Source organism: Protomyctophum bolini, assembly GCF_963924005.1.
Source record: "Protomyctophum bolini genome assembly, chromosome: 22".
NCBI lineage: Eukaryota > Metazoa > Chordata > Actinopteri > Myctophiformes > Myctophidae > Protomyctophum > Protomyctophum bolini.
The window spans coordinates 16,937,691-16,954,699 of record NC_137883.1 but is presented as its reverse complement, the minus strand read 5'-3'; the positions used below and the strand labels follow the sequence as shown (position 1 = coordinate 16,954,699).

The 17,009-nt window shown below is 43.9% G+C and overlaps 1 protein-coding gene across 1 annotated transcript in view; it reads right to left on the bottom strand.

Annotated features, from left to right (window-relative positions):
• Nucleotides 1-456: 456 nt before the first annotated feature.
• The window catches only part of wdr7 (WD repeat domain 7), a 120,372-nt gene continuing 103,819 nt past the window's right edge, over nt 457-17,009 (bottom strand). The window contains exons 29-30 of the mRNA XM_080756100.1: nt 8,678-8,782; nt 457-2,819 (exon numbers count right to left, since the gene is read on the bottom strand). Coding sequence (XP_080612226.1) covers nt 2,616-2,819; nt 8,678-8,782 — 309 coding nt within the window. The 3' untranslated portion in view covers nt 457-2,615. The remainder of the gene's footprint in view (nt 2,820-8,677; nt 8,783-17,009) is intronic.

The following is a 17,009-nucleotide window of genomic DNA, read 5'->3' as shown; positions in this document are numbered from 1 at the left end:
TGGTTAATCCCTATTTATACTCTGATGTTCGACATTATCAAAAATAGAAAACCTACAAGCTCACACCTCCTCAATGCATTGAGCTTGTAGTCAAAAGATTTATACACTATATATTCCTTTTTTTCTCAAATTCTCACCTTTTACAGCCAAAATAGGGACTCCTAGAGTGGTTAATGAGTGCCAGGAGTCGCAAAACTTCTAGCTTGTCCCTTGGCAGAAGAAATGACAAACAGATGACCATAAATGACAAACAGATGACCATAAATGACCAACAGATGACAGCTTCTGCGTTCAGCGTAGTTACACAGAGAGCAGCATTCCGAGATACGACTAGACGTGGTTGTCAATATAGCAAATTAAACAAACACTTTCTTCTCAATTACCCCAGCTGAATGTGTGCATGCGCTTCCTTCCATGCGTGTGATGACTGATTGTACACCAAGCCATACATCAAACCACGTTACACTCGGACTTTATTGACATTTAATAATTATCATAAACAACAGCTCAGTGTCTGACGATTAGTCACTCTAATCACAATAAATATACCCAACAATCGAACTAGACAGGGCTCACTGTACAACATCTAAAGCTTACATTACAAAGCATTCATTATATCATAACTGTATATATTATGTAATGTGTATAACCTCCAATGATATGGTTTATCTGCATGTGTAAGCTAATGAAGGAAACTATTCCAAACATATATCTCTTCATCTTTGTGTGATACTGTACACGTATGAATAATAATGTGTGTAATATGTGGTATCATCTGCAGGCAACGCACAATGGATATCGTCTGTTCGGGTGGAAACATCATTATGTCACAAACTGTAATTCCAATTCAAAAGTAGCAGATCTACAAGCTGGAAACGTGTCGCTTCACGGCGCGTTTCAAGCGTGTAGATCTGCTACTTTTGATACGTTTGTGTGGCGCTTATAGTCAGGTGGGGCATTGCTTTACGAGAAAACGAAAAGGGGTTTCTCCCCGCCAACGATGATGTTGTGGTATAGAAATGAGGCTTAAGGTACAGTATCTGTGACTCTCACTGGCTTCATATATAAAACCATCTCACAGACTAATGCATCACTTATATGTTGTCCGTCAAGAGTGTTGCACGGTGAAACAAAACAACACATTCACAAGCTGGCAATGCATTGTGTGCTTGCGGATCTGCTATTTTAGGCATACAGCATATACTGAAAATTAAGGAGGCTTAATTTACAGGTTCTGTTGTCCATCTACATTGCCCGAGAGAGGCCAACAATCACACCTTAATTTAATTTCAATACCTATTTGCTAAGAATATAGGAGAAGGATTATAGAATCCAGAATCACACTTTTCTTTCTTTACCACTGTGTTCTGTACTTCAAGTACAGACTGGGGAGCTCAGTGGCATCATAGGGAAAAGTGATTTGGTTAAAGGTGGGGGCGGGCGCACGCACACGCGCACGCGCACACACACACACACACACACGCACACGCACACGCACACGCACACACACACACACACACACACACACACACACACACACACAGTAAAGTGTACACTTCTCTTCCAGGGATAGGAGTGTACCACGTGTCTTCATGAATATGAATCACAACAAACTAAACTGCCACAAACTGTGAACATCCCAACAAAGGAAAGTAAAAGAAATTAAATTCACAACTTGTTTTCACTCATGCCATTTTCACTCCCTTTACTAAGGGCAATTTTTTTTGGATACATGGACAATTATTTCCATGCAACTTCATCTTGCCCAGTGAAGCGACTCAGGCATTAAGTGAAAAGAAAACAACTTACAAATCAGAATGACTATAGAGCACAAAAAACTAATGAACACAACAACAGCGACAACACTATCATCAACTTCAACAGCAAGAGTGAACAATGTAAACAGTCCTATTGGTGGTCGTTTGATATCCTACGGTAGACCCACAATGTAGCTCCTAGCACTGACCACCACGGGAGCAAAACATCTATCAAATATAAAACAAAATAAAATATCTATCTGCCATTGTGCTGTAACACACCAGCTGGACCAGAATATGGCTCAGGCCTGTAGACCGGCTATTTTCACTATACTTCTTAAAGATTTGTTTTCTAATTCATGGAATCTCTTAGATTTGTCCTTTATTTCTTCATGAAATTACTAAAAAGTAAGTTTTTAATTCATGAAAAAAAGGCTTTGTTGGGGAATGTTTCTTGAAAATGTTTTGATATAATAATCAAAAACTAAATGTACGAAAACAAAAAACAAAAGGGAGCCATAAAACAAAATCTTTCTGCGTCTGCGTCCCACAACTCAGTGTTTGGGAACCAGTTGCTTTTTAGACCACAAAGCGGGAATGGGGTTCTCCTTTAGACCACAAAGCGGGAATGGGGTTCTCCTTTAGACCACAACGCGGGAATGGGGTTCTCCTTTAGACCACAACGCGGGAATGGGGTTCTCCTTTAGACCACAACGCGGGAATGGGGTTCTCCTTTAGACCACAAAGCGGGAATGGGGTTCTCCTTTAGACCACAACGCGGGAATGGGGTTCTCCTTTAGACCACAAAGCGGGCATGGGGGTCTCCTTTAGACCACAAAGCGGGCATGGGGGTCTCCTTTAGACCATGAAGCGGTGCTCCTTGCCGTCGTGGGCCATGAGGATGACGTTGCGGTTGGAGGTCCAGATGAGGCGGGCCAGCTTCAGGTGGTTCTGGGAGCCCGGCGAGGCCGGCTGGACGGGGGGCACCTGGTAGGTCTTGATGCAGCGGAGCTGAGGGGCCGAGTTGAGCATGCCAATGCTGCCCAGGAGCCCAGTGTTCATCTGGGAGGATGGAAGGAGGACCCACGGTTAAACCAGTGGTGGGAACAGTAACACGCATTTATTACATGAGTAATACTGCAATACTGCAATGTCAAAATACAAGTAAAAGTAGCAATACTGCAATGTCAAAATACAAGTAAAAGTAGCAATACCGCAATGTCAAAATACAAGTAAAAGTAGCAATACCGCAATGTCAAAATACAAGTAAAAGTAGCAATACCGCAATGTCAAAATACAAGTAAAAGTAGCAATAGAGCAATGTCAAAATACAAGTAAAAGTCCTGAATTAAATATTTTACTTAAGTACAAAAATAAAAGTAGAAAGTACTCATTATGCAGAAGGTCTTTCCATTTTTCTTTCCATTTTTCACCCAGAGCATAAACTCTCCCACTGCCAACCTGGGGAGGGTCCCAACTAAACTCCTGGGCTCTACTCTCCCTCTGCCAACCTGGGGAGGGTCCCTACTAAACTCCTGGGCTCTACTCTCCCTCTGCCAACCTGGGGAGGGTCCCGAACTGAGCTCATGCTTCCTTCAATGCATGAGGTGTGAGCAGGCCGCTTCTTATCACCTGACAGGAGGGGGGGTTCCCCCGGTAGGATGTACAGAGAAATGCTTTGGCCATGTCTCGCGACCCCCGCCCCCCTCCCCCCCTCCCCACCCCCAATACAAATTGACTGCAAAAATAGCCTTAAATAGAGAAAATATCATACATTAATACTGAAACCAGATATGATCATTAAGGAAAGTTTTATGCACTCTCAATTTCCATTTTCCATCCATTCAGTTGCAAAACAAAAATTATTTTATTTTGTATTTTTTTTCTAAATAATTTGGGGACCCCTCAAAATAATTTGGCGACCCCCCGAGGGGTCACGACCCATGGGTTGACAACCCATGTTCTAATCTAATGCATCAATGCATCAATTGTCACTTAATGCCCTACTTGGTCGCTATTTTCACTATTTCAGAAACTTTTCGCTCCATTTCCTGAAAAGTAACAGTTTGGGACAAACAAGGTTTCTGCCCTCCAGTGATATACTGGACAGACAGACAGACAGGCAGACGGGCGGGCAGACGGGCGGGCGGCGGACGGGCAGACGGACGGACGGTCGGACATACGTACGGACAGACAGACAGAGGTTCTCTTGATAATGCCTGTAATGTATGATGTCCTATTGTCACATCACTAGAATGACATGACAATAGGGCTCAGCGCGTGCAAACAAACACTGATGAGAGACTGTGTGTGTGTGTGTGTGTGTGTGTGTGTGTGTGTGTGTGTGTGTGTGTGTGTGTGTGTGTGTGTGTGTGTGTGTGTGTGTGTGTGTGTGTGTGTGTGTGTGTGTGTGTGTGTGTGTGTGTGTGTGTGTGTGTGTGTGTGTGTGTGTGCGTGCATGCGTGAAATGCAGAGAAATGACACAGACAATAAAACAACAACTCAGACACACAAACACAAATTATGAATAATAGAGAGGACAGAAAGTGAGAGATGAAGGGACAGAGAGAGAGAGAGAGAGAGAGACAGAGAGAGAGAGAGAGAGAGACAGAGAGAGAGAGAGAGAGAGAGATCTCCTGTGGGTCTCAGAGAGACTGTGGCAGACATCAGACACCATCGACCCCCCTCCCCAGACCCTCTCTTACACTCACGCACACACAGGATGCAAACTGGACAGCATTTCATATTAAGTATGTGTGGACAGTGTGTGTGTGTGTGTGTGTGTGTGTGTGTGTGTGAATGTCTGAGAGAGCGAGAGTATGTGTGTGTGTGTGTGTGTGTGTGTGTGTGTGTGTGTGTGTGTGAGTGAGAGAGCTAGAGAGAGAGAGAGAGAGAGAGATGGAGACATCGACATAGCGTCTGCCAGCTCATTACCACAGCAGCCAATGGTCGGGCTCACTAGACGCGGTTTATGCTTACAGTAATGCCATTAGAGGTGTGTGTGTGTGTGTGTGTGTGTGTGTGTGTGTGTGTGTGTGTGTGTGTGTTCGTGCACGCGTGTGTGTGTGCAGACAGTCGTGTCAGAGGTCATAAAGACCCTTCATTCAAAATAACAGTTCTGGGAAGAAGAGAATGCGTGCGTGCATGTATCCTGTATCTATCTAGCTACAGTTACAGTGCATTACAAGTACTGCTTACATCCTCTACTGTCTACTCTACTGCATCACTGGCATTATTACATCCTCTACTGTCTACTCTACTGCATCACTGGCATTATCCACAGTGTTACATCCTCTACTGTCTACTCTACTGCATCACTGGCATTATCCAGAGTACTGCTTACATCCTCTACTGTCTACTCTACTGCATCACTGGCATTATTACATCCTCTACTGTCTACTCTACTGCATCACTGGCATTATTACATCCTCTACTGTCTACTCTACTGCATCACTGGCATTATTACATCCTCTACTGTCTACTCTACTGCATCACTGGCATTATTACATCCTCTACTGTCTACTCTACTGCATCACTGGCATTATTACATCCTCTACTGTCTACTCTACTGCATCACTGGCATTATTACATCCTCTACTGTCTACTCTACTGCATCACTGGCATTATTACATCCTCTACTGTCTACTCTACTGCATCACTGGCATTATTACATCCTCTACTGTCTACTCTACTGCATCACTGGCATTATTACATCCTCTACTGTCTACTCTACTGCATCACTGGCATTATTACATCCTCTACTGTCTACTCTACTGCATCACTGGCATTATTACATCCTCTACTGTCTACTCTACTGCATCACTGGCATTATTACATCCTCTACTGTCTACTCTACTGCATCACTGGCATTACTGCTTACATCCTCTACTGTCTACTCTACTGCATCACTGAAGTACTGCTTACATCCTCTACTGTCTACTCTACTGCATCACTGGCATTATTACATCCTCTACTGTCTACTCTACTGCATCACTGGCATTATTACATCCTCTACTGTCTACTCTACTGCATCACTGGCATTATTACATCCTCTACTGTCTACTCTACTGCATCACTGGCATTATTACATCCTCTACTGTCTACTCTACTGCATCACTGGCATTATTACATCCTCTACTGTCTACTCTACTGCATCACTGGCATTATTACATCCTCTACTGTCTACTCTACTGCATCACTGGCATTATTACATCCTCTACTGTCTACTCTACTGCATCACTGGCATTACTGCTTACATCCTCTACTGTCTACTCTACTGCATCACTGAAGTACTGCTTACATCCTCTACTGTCTACTCTACTGCATCACTGAAGTACTGCTTACATCCTCTACTGTCTACTCTACTGCATCACTGGCATTATCCTCTACTGTCTCATCCTCTACTGTCTACTCTACTGCATCACTGGCATTATTACATCCTCTACTGTCTACTCTACTGCATCACTGGCAGTATCCTCTACTGTCTACTCTACTGCATCACTGGCATTATTACATCCTCTACTGTCTACTCTACTGCATCACTGGCATTATCCTCTACTGTCTACTCTACTGCATCACTGGCATTATCTACTGTACAAGTACTGCTTACATCCTCTACTGTCTACTCTACTGCATCACTGGCAGTATCCTCTACTGTCTACTCTACTGCATCACTGGCATTATCTACTGTACAAGTACTGCTTACATCCTCTACTGTCTACTCTACTGCATCACTGGCATTATCCTCTACTGTCTACTCTACTGCATCACTGGCATTATTACATCCTCTACTGTCTACTCTACTGCATCACTGGCAGTATCCTCTACTGTCTACTCTACTGCATCACTGGCATTATTACATCCTCTACTGTCTACTCTACTGCATCACTGGCAGTATCCTCTACTGTCTACTCTACTGCATCACTGGCATTATTACATCCTCTACTGTCTACTCTACTGCATCACTGGCAGTATCCTCTACTGTCTACTCTACTGCATCACTGGCATTATTACATCCTCTACTGTCTACTCTACTGCATCACTGGCAGTATCCTCTACTGTCTACTCTACTGCATCACTGGCATTATTACATCCTCTACTGTCTACTCTACTGCATCACTGGCATTATCCTCTACTGTCTCATCCTCTACTGTCTACTCTACTGCATCACTGGCATTATTACATCCTCTACTGTCTACTCTACTGCATCACTGGCAGTATCCTCTACTGTCTACTCTACTGCATCACTGGCATTATTACATCCTCTACTGTCTACTCTACTGCATCACTGGCATTATCCTCTACTGTCTACTCTACTGCATCACTGGCATTATCTACTGTACAAGTACTGCTTACATCCTCTACTGTCTACTCTACTGCATCACTGGCAGTATCCTCTACTGTCTACTCTACTGCATCACTGGCATTATCTACTGTACAAGTACTGCTTACATCCTCTACTGTCTACTCTACTGCATCACTGGCATTATCCTCTACTGTCTACTCTACTGCATCACTGGCATTATTACATCCTCTACTGTCTACTCTACTGCATCACTGGCAGTATCCTCTACTGTCTACTCTACTGCATCACTGGCATTATTACATCCTCTACTGTCTACTCTACTGCATCACTGGCAGTATCCTCTACTGTCTACTCTACTGCATCACTGGCATTATTACATCCTCTACTGTCTACTCTACTGCATCACTGGCAGTATCCTCTACTGTCTACTCTACTGCATCACTGGCATTATTACATCCTCTACTGTCTACTCTACTGCATCACTGGCAGTATCCTCTACTGTCTACTCTACTGCATCACTGGCATTATTACATCCTCTACTGTCTACTCTACTGCATCACTGGCATTATCCTCTACTGTCTACTCTAATGCATCACTGGCATTATCTACTGTACAAGTACTGCTTACATCCTCTACTGTCTACTCTACTGCATCACTGGCATTATCCAGAGTGTTCTTTATTCTACATGTTCTTACATCCTCTACTGTCTACTCTACTGCATCACTGGCATTATCCAGAGTGTTCTTTTTACACTGAGGGTGTCCAAGTAAAGACCAACTTCACCCCAAATCGCAATGTTTTCCTACTAAAATCTGTCACTAAAATCAGACCAGCACTCTTTGAGAACAGGTTTGACGCAGGGCACGTGACGAGGTGCGATGTGTCACACCCCGAAACGTCTGGTGAAACCTCGTTAAATGAATGTACTGTACTGCATATCGCCGACTGCGGGAGGAGCGTTACCGTTGCTTAAAGCCAGCCGGTCCATTCCTCCATCCTTTGTGACTTAAAGCCAGCCGGTCCATTCCTCCATCCTTTGTGAGTATTGTGATGTGGGGACTGTGTGCGTCTCGTCGGCGAGGAAGTCAATGGCACAGTGTGTTTGGTGTGCAAACGCTTGTGTAACCCATGTTTTAGAGCAGAGGTTCCCAACCAGCGGTACGTGGACCGGACCGGGGCCAGTCTGCGGGACATGCACCACCGGTACGCGGGAAGACTCAAAAGAGACATTTGCCAGCTAGTGAAAATAGCAGGTCCACAAGCTATAGCAATGCTTTTGTTTTGTTTTTATTTATGGAAATTATTTGATGTTTTGATTTTATGGGTTAGGGTTAGGGTTATGAAATACCCAAAATGTTGAAATTATTTTTTTCATGTGAAAAGTTCTGACTTTTTTTTGTTTAAACTTTTTTGTTTAAACGAGACACATATATATTTACTCTCGAATTGCTCCGCGACCGAGACATGTGTTGTGTTTTGGAAACAGTGTTTTAGACAATCAAACCCATGTTCTATCGTCTTTCATTCATTCATTCCAATATGTACTGGTGGGAGGGCACGTGCTATTATTTCTGCACATGCGTGTGTGTGTGTGTGTGTGTCACTTTCTCTTACCTGCCAGAAAGAGATATGGCTGTCAGCGTTGGAGTATGTTGCCAAGTAACGGCCATCAGGGGCAAAGGACACCGCTGTGATTGGACCCTTGTGTCCGTGGATGTTCTGTAACGACACACACACACACACACACACACACGTTAACTAAAGTACAATATTTGGCTCTGAGATATAGTGGAGTAGAGTACAGAAGATTGGAAATACTCCAGTAAAATAATAGTAACAACCAGTGTTTGACACATACACTGTAAAACCCCCATGTGTTCAATTTGTTCATGCATCTATTTTATTTGTAAGTCAGAGAAGAAGAAGACAATAAGACACCTGTACATTTGTAAAGCAATATAGCCTATTGTTTTTTTAGTTTTGTTTTTATTAGTGTTACAAAAGTTCTCGTTCACTCAACAGAGCTTAACTGATGGTGGGTAACAAGATATATTTCCAGGAATGACGCACGCTCACTCGCGCACACACACACACACACACACACACACACACACACACACACACACTCTCTTATTCATAACATCTTCCTCTGCCTGAGTAACACACTCCTTCTCATATACAGAACACGCATACACTAACACACACACACACACACACACACACACACACACACACACACACACACACACACACACACACACACACACACACACACACACACACACACACACACACACACACACAGTCTATTAAATCTTTCATGTTGATCGGAAATTCTGCAGTCAGACAGACAGAAATACATTGTGGTCCTTAAGGCTACTTTGGAAGTCTACAGCACAGACAGACAGACAGAAAAGTAAAGGTCATAGGTCAGATGTGCATTCTACTCCTCCAAAGACTCTCCAATAAAGCAGCAACTTCAGCCTTAATAATGTGTACTGAGTAAATGTTAATTCCACTCAATACAGGCGTGGGACACACGTGTGTGTTGCTGCAGACTACACCTTTGCAAAGTTAAATAAAGGTGAACTATAAGAAGGGAAAAGAAAAATAGATCCGTCTCAAGTAAATGTGGCCGATATTAAATGGGGCGGCCAGAGACCGTGTCGGGTCAAATGAAGGGCTGAGAGCCTTACCCACAATGTAAACGAATCAATGATTTGCATGTTCCCGCAGACACGGTCTGGGCTTATTGCAATGGGCCGCTGGGATCCACAACACAGCCCAACGCCACGGAGCACATACGCCTGCTTTATGTGTGGTGGTTCGTCGTGTCTCACACCGAAAACACTCTATGGACAGGGCTTCTCAAAGTGGCTGGAGGTACAGGGGTAAAACACTCTATGGACAGGGCTTCTCAAAGTGGCTGGAGGTACAGGGGTAAAACACTCTATGGACAGGGCTTCTCAAAGTGCCTGGAGGTACAGGGGTAAAACACTCTATGGACAGGCCTTCTCAAAGTGGCTGGAGGTACAGGGGAAAAATACTCTATGGACAGGGCTTCTCAAAGTGGCTGGAGGTACAGGGGTAAAATACTCTATGGACAGGGCTTCTCAAAGTGGCTGGAGGTACAGGGGTAAAATACTCTATGGACAGGGCTTCTCAAAGTGGCTGGAGGTACAGGGGTAAAATACTCTATGGACAGGGCTTCTCAAAGTGGCTGGAGGTACAGGGGTAAAATACTCTATGGACAGGGCTTCTCAAAGTGGCTGGAGGTACAGGGGTAAAATACTCTATGGACAGGGCTTCTCAAAGTGGCTGGAGGTACAGGGGTAAAACACTCTATGGACAGGGCTTCTCAAAGTGGCTGGAGGTACAGGGGTAAAATACTCTATGGACAGGGCTTCTCAAAGTGGCTGGAGGTACAGGGGTAAAATACTCTATGGACAGGGCTTCTCAAAGTGGCTGGAGGTACAGGGGTAAAATACTCTATGGACAGGGCTTCTCAAAGTGGCTGGAGGTACAGGGGTAAAATACTCTATGGACAGGGCTTCTCAAAGTGGCTGGAGGTACAGGGGTAAAATACTCTATGGACAGGGCTTCTCAAAGTGGCTGGAGGTACAGGGGTAAAATACTCTATGGACAGGGCTTCTCAAAGTGGCTGGAGGTACAGGGGTACCTCACAACACTTATTTGGAATTTATCAATGTCACTTAAATTTAACCGCTTGTCTTAGTTAAGCCCAAAGCACACCAAAGGGTCGGGTCGGGACAACATGTCTTTTAAGGTCAACCACACCAATGCAACTCATTGAGTTGCATTTTGTGGAGGACAGAAGATAAGAAGACTGTGGAGGACTGTCACTGCCAGTAAATGATGTGTGCTTTATTTATCATCTCTTCTCGTGAAAAGACAACACTATGAGATGAGACACCTAGGGCCCTTTGGGGAAGCAACACACCCACACACACACACACACACACAAGTGTGCGCGCGTAAAACTTAGTTTGCGGCTAGAGCCTGTGAATCGTAATTGACAGTAAATATGAGGTTGAGAAGCGTTAATTCCATGAGATGGCGGGAGGCGTGTGGGTCGACAGATGCTTCAATTGGCCTCCACTAACTCGGGGGACGGAATAATCCACGCTGCTGTGTGTGTGTGTGTGTGTGTGTGTGTGCGCGAGAGTGTGTGCGAGTGTGTGTGTGTGTGTGTGTGTGTGTGTGTGTGTGTGTAACACAATAAAATGTCCCACCAGATGCGGTGTACAAGTAACACAATAAACGTTCCCCTACCCCACCCCTCCCCCCTCCCACTGCAATCTGTGATTATCAACTCACACCTCAAGATGACATTAAGGCAGGTTTGCCCCACCCCCACCTCTCATTGTTGTATCATTTCATGCTCTCTCTCTCTCTCTCCCCCCACCCCCTCTACCTCTCCTTCCATGGTAGTATAGCAAGTTCCTTTGCAGTATATTCTATCTAAAGTAAACATTGTGGTGAAGAAAAACAAGCCCAAGTAACAAAAACAAATGACCACGGTATAAGACTGCATGGTCGAAAGACCTCAATTGTAAAGTGCATGCTGTCACCACCTATATACAACACTACAGCTACTATACTGTATATGTGGCTGTTATGTGTGCATGGACTGAGTATACTGGATACTGACTGTATGGTCTGTGTGTGTGTGTGTGTGTGTGTGTGTGTGTGTGTGTGTGTGTGTGTGTGTGTGTGTGTGTGTGTGTGTGTGTGTGTGTGTGTGTGTGTGTGTGTGTGTGTGTGTGTGTGTGTGTGTGTGCGTGCGTGCATGCGCGATTGCACTCGCTTGTGTGTGTGTGTGTGTGTGTGTGTGTGTGTGTGTGTCATGGGGAACTGCTGCAGATCAATCAGACTATCAGGGAGCAGTGAAGCAAACTGAAGCCATTTACAGCAGCTTTACCCCAATACACCTGACACTAGCACATACTGGCTGTGTGGGGAATACGCTGTGTGTGTGTGTGTGTGTGTGTGTGTGTGTGTGTGTGTGTGTGTGTGTGTGTGTGTGTATGTGTATGTGTGTGTGCACTCGCGGGTGTGGGTTTGTGTGTGTGCGGCCGTGCGCGTGTACTCTCCAAATGACAAAAGGGTGTTCATGGAGTCTGATCAAAGTTGTACCAGATGGTCATGCAGGGACACGCTAGTTATGGCTGGACGCACACACATGCACGCACCCCCCCCCCCCCTCCCCCCCCCTCTCTCTTATGCACACACAAATTCTTAGAGCTTCAACCAACTTTAGGAAGAATATGCAATAATCGTGCACGCGCACACACACACACACACACACACACACACACACGCACGCACACGCACGCACGCACGCACGCACACTCACACAAAACCTATTTCTATTCCGCTTTTCTCATGTGATACAACTTAAATTAATAACTCAAAAGGGACAGGAACATGGTGCCATGAAAAAGGTCATTGGGGGATTTCATTTCTCAGATTACTGCACTCCTTGTCCTCTGGACTGGACACGGTGGAAAGGCTATCTGCTCCACCGTCTTCACCTGCTGCTGAAGTCTGCAGCCAGGTTATTAACCTATTCTAAGACATGAGGCCGTATTACAGCCGCGCTAGCTTCTCTTCAATGGTTGCAGAGTGAGTTTCAGAATTGATTTTCAGATTTTACCGATGACATTTAAAGCCTTGAAAAGGCCAAGCTCCCGCCGTTCAATTTGAGATTATCATCTGGCTGTCGGAGGGAAACCTCGCATGTCCCGAAAAAACTGGAACTTTTTCAGAAAATGGACAAAAACAGCAGTGGTGGAAAAAACTCTAATGTTTTACTTAAGTAAAAGTATCAATACTGCAATATAGAAATACTCTGTTACAAGTAAAAGTACTAAAGTGTTGGCATCAAAAAACTAAAGTAAAAGTACTCATTGTGCAGAATGTCTAATTAAAAAATTTGGAAATACTGCAGTGAAGTAAAAATAAATAAAAAGAAGAATGAAGCTCTCGTGTATGAACATACAGTATAATCAGTGTGTGCGCCGCAGCCTCTGCTCACGGCTTTACGTTGCAGCATTCAGACTATGGGGTTCATGCCGTTCAGAGTCAGACTATGGGTTTTATGGGTAAGTCTCCCATTGGCTTAGAGGCAGCCTAGAGACGATGCAGCCAATCATGAAAACTACGGTCGCTACTAGAGGTAGTAGCAAATGTAGTCCAGGCGCTTTTCAAGCACCTGGCAAAAATACCTCAAAATTGTACAAAAAAAATCACACCCATGTGAACTGAGTGGTGATCTAACAATTACGATTGCGTGCAGTGACAAATACAGTATGACCCTCCACGCCCAGCTTCTCTCGCCCGACCACGGACGGGACAGTGATGTTGGTGACGGTGGATTGGAACCCACAAGCTGTGCGGCGGTGGGTGGGCAGACACTTTAACCCTCTTATTCCCAGCCTTAAATCACATCTTTTTGTGGCTTAGGCCAGATTTGGCGACTTTTTGAATGACAATAGAAAAATGTGAGATATGACCACAATGGCATGAAATATCTCATTTTCAAGGTGCATGTCTCTACTTCACAATGAAAAAGGAATTATGACTCTAGCATGTTCCTTCGTTGACTTATAAGCATTTTAGTACAACTTGGTTTCACTGTTCACTGAAAACCAAGGTGTATTAAAATGCTTATTAATAAATAATGGCAAATGCTAGAAAGAAGATTTTTATATCATTGTAAACTACAGACTTGCAGCTTCAAAATGAGACAATCTGTGACATTGTGGTCACATCTCACATTTTTAGATTGCCATTAGATTGCTGGCCAACGCCAGCCAATTCTGGCGGAAGCCCCATTTCTTAATTCATCATTTTTATGCAAAAATAAACTTCTGCGTTAAAATACAATCACGCCATCTTTTAAAGGCATTTCCAAGTAGTACCCCACGATATCCACCAGATGGCGGGAACGTACCATTATGCTGAAAATCTCTAAAATGTGTAAACTGGTATAACACTTCCTGTTCAAAATGACGTAAACATCCAATGAAAGATTGTCCCCTACAAGATAGCCTCTCTCAGTCGGAATGCTAGGCTAACAATAGCTTCATCATAAGTTAGTCTAAAACCACCCAAATCGAGCCCAGAAAGTCCCAAAATATCAGATTTTTTGCCGCGATTCACATAGAGACGGCGCGCGTGCACGATAGTGCACGATCGCGCGGATTTCGGCCGGTTTTTAGTAGATTACATAAAAATAAAAAATAAAATGCAAAAAAATCGGAAAAAAATGATAATTTTATTAAATTTTTTTGGAATTATTGTCTACCACGTCCACAACGTCCTTGGCCTTGAGGGATTTGTTGATAGCACGTCAGAAAACACGTCGTTGGCCATGAACCAGTTAAGCATCGCTATTGTTTTTATTGCTGTTCATTTTATAATTAGTATTTTACTCAACAGCTGTAGTTTCTTTCCTTATGGCTGCAAAGTACTTTATAATCCCGTTTCAAAAAGGTCTTTAAAAAGTGTATTTATTATTATTATTACACATGCGCGCACGCACACGCACGCACACGCACGCGCACACACACACACACGCACACACACACACACACACACACACAGGGTGAATAGGGGCCAGCATTGTTATGAGATATAAATGACCCGCTCCATGAGGCTACAGTTCTTGGGTTTCCATACTGCTGTACAGCAAATCAATACAGCACACATTACCAACACACACATAAAGGCACACCCACACACGCACACTGACATACACAAACATGCAGACATACAGGCACCCAACACAGAGGTACACACACTGTAATCCACACTCACACACACAAGGGAACAAACATGAAAATACACATTTGCGCGCACGCACGCACGCACAGACACACGCACTCACACACCACCCTCCTTCACACGCACGTCACACACCACCCTCCTTCACACGCACATTGCTACATTGCAGAATTGATACTTTTACTTGAGTAAAAAAAATATTTTTCCACCACTGAGTACAGTATGTGTTCTTTCAGCGCCAGCGTGGGATGCTTCATATAGACTAGCTCTGGTCCATAGCTCTAATGCGTGCCTTAGAGCTATGTTACTTTCAACTTCCGCCGCTCGCATGAATGCAGACCAGCCTCTACTCTTTAGTGTAAATAAAAAGAACGTTTTTGCTACTCACCAAAACAAAGGCGGGTTGTGTCAATAGAAAGACTACTTTCCTTAGTGGAAGCACTCTGAGCCCCCCACCACACGTATAAACTGTACTTTTTGGCCAAAAAGGGATTTTGTTTCCACCGGAAAAAAAACATTTTTAGTTACTCCGCTGCGCCCTCTACTGATATTGCCCAGAGAACTGCCTCATAGAGGATATTTTTCCTCTGGTGAAAAAATATCCCTTTTTGGCCAAAAAGTACCGTTTATACGTGTGGTGGGGGGCTCAGAGTGCGTACTCTAAGGAAAGTAGGCTTTCTATTGACACAACCCGTGTTTGTATTGGTGAGTAGGTCAAACGTTCGTGAGATTTCCACTAAAGAGGAGAGGCTGGTCTGATTTCGATTTGAGATTTAATAGGGAAAGTCCCATAGCCTTAATGCAGGAAAGAAATTCGCAGAATCGAAGCATTAATGCTATGGACCAGAGCTACATATAGACGTGTCAGGCCATGTCTCCTGAACGCTCCAACCTTACAGCGAACATCTGCTTTCTGCTAACCGCTACCACTGGAAACAACAACACGCCATCAGAGAAACAGGCCATACAGTAGATAAAATAGCTAGATTAGCTGGCATTCCAAATAAGATTCTTATCCATTTATTACCAGCTCCGCTCGAACAGTTCTGAGCCGACCCATTCCTAATAATCTAAAGCGCTTGATTGGATGTTGACAGAGGTCTGCACACATCTCCTATAGCAACAATGGACCACCATATAGCTGTCAGTGGAAACAGCCTGAATCCCCCCTTCCCCCCAAGGATTAATAAAGTGTTGGCATCCTATCTTAGACCAGGGAAAGGTCAAGTGCTTTTCTTCTTGGAGATGAGTTTTCAGGATTAACCGCTAAGGAGAGGTGAAGCTTCACGCTGCTATTATGGAACCAGGAACACAACTCAACTAGTGCTGCTCTTCTCAACATAACCACGTGCTGTACATGAATCCGCCCCAAGCGTCCCTATATTCTTGGGGTGAACAACATAGAAATATTTCACATCTCCAATAATGCAGTAGTTCTCAACCTTCCATGACCCCCCAAAATAATCATGTTTGAACTGGGGACCCCCCCCCCCCCCTGATAAGCACTTGGGACGAGTTGACGCATTCCATTTTCGGTTCCACAGATACATATTGTGAAAATAGCAGAAGCAAAGAAGCGAGGCGTCTAAAAAAAGGTTCTAGATCAGCTATATATGAACATTTTAAAAAGCCTTTTCCTCATTTATTCTTTGACAATTTGAAGCAAAACAGCGCGTCGATTGCTCTTCTTTCACTGCTTTGTTTTCGGTATAATGTCATGATACTTGTACAGTATGTGTTCAACTATCTGTAGGCCTCTCAGACGCAAAACTAAAATAATATTTATATTGTTGGAAGATTTTGTCCACAGTTCCATGCTGTTGATATGGCACCATAGGAAAGATAACAGGCAAACGTTGATCAACATAACAATTCTTCTACATTCTCTAATTGTGCAGATGTTTAACAATAATGTAACTCTTGAGAGCGTAAAATAAAACCAAATGGGACCCGAATGTTACTGTTATATAGCAACTCTGAGATGTTGATGATGATGATGATGATGATGATGGTAGTCTGGCTACATGAGACTACTGGCCATGGGAGAGCCACTGATCAATGGTAGTCTGGCTACATGAGACTACTGGCCATGGGAGAGCCACTGATCCAATGGTAGTCTGGCTACATGAGACTACTG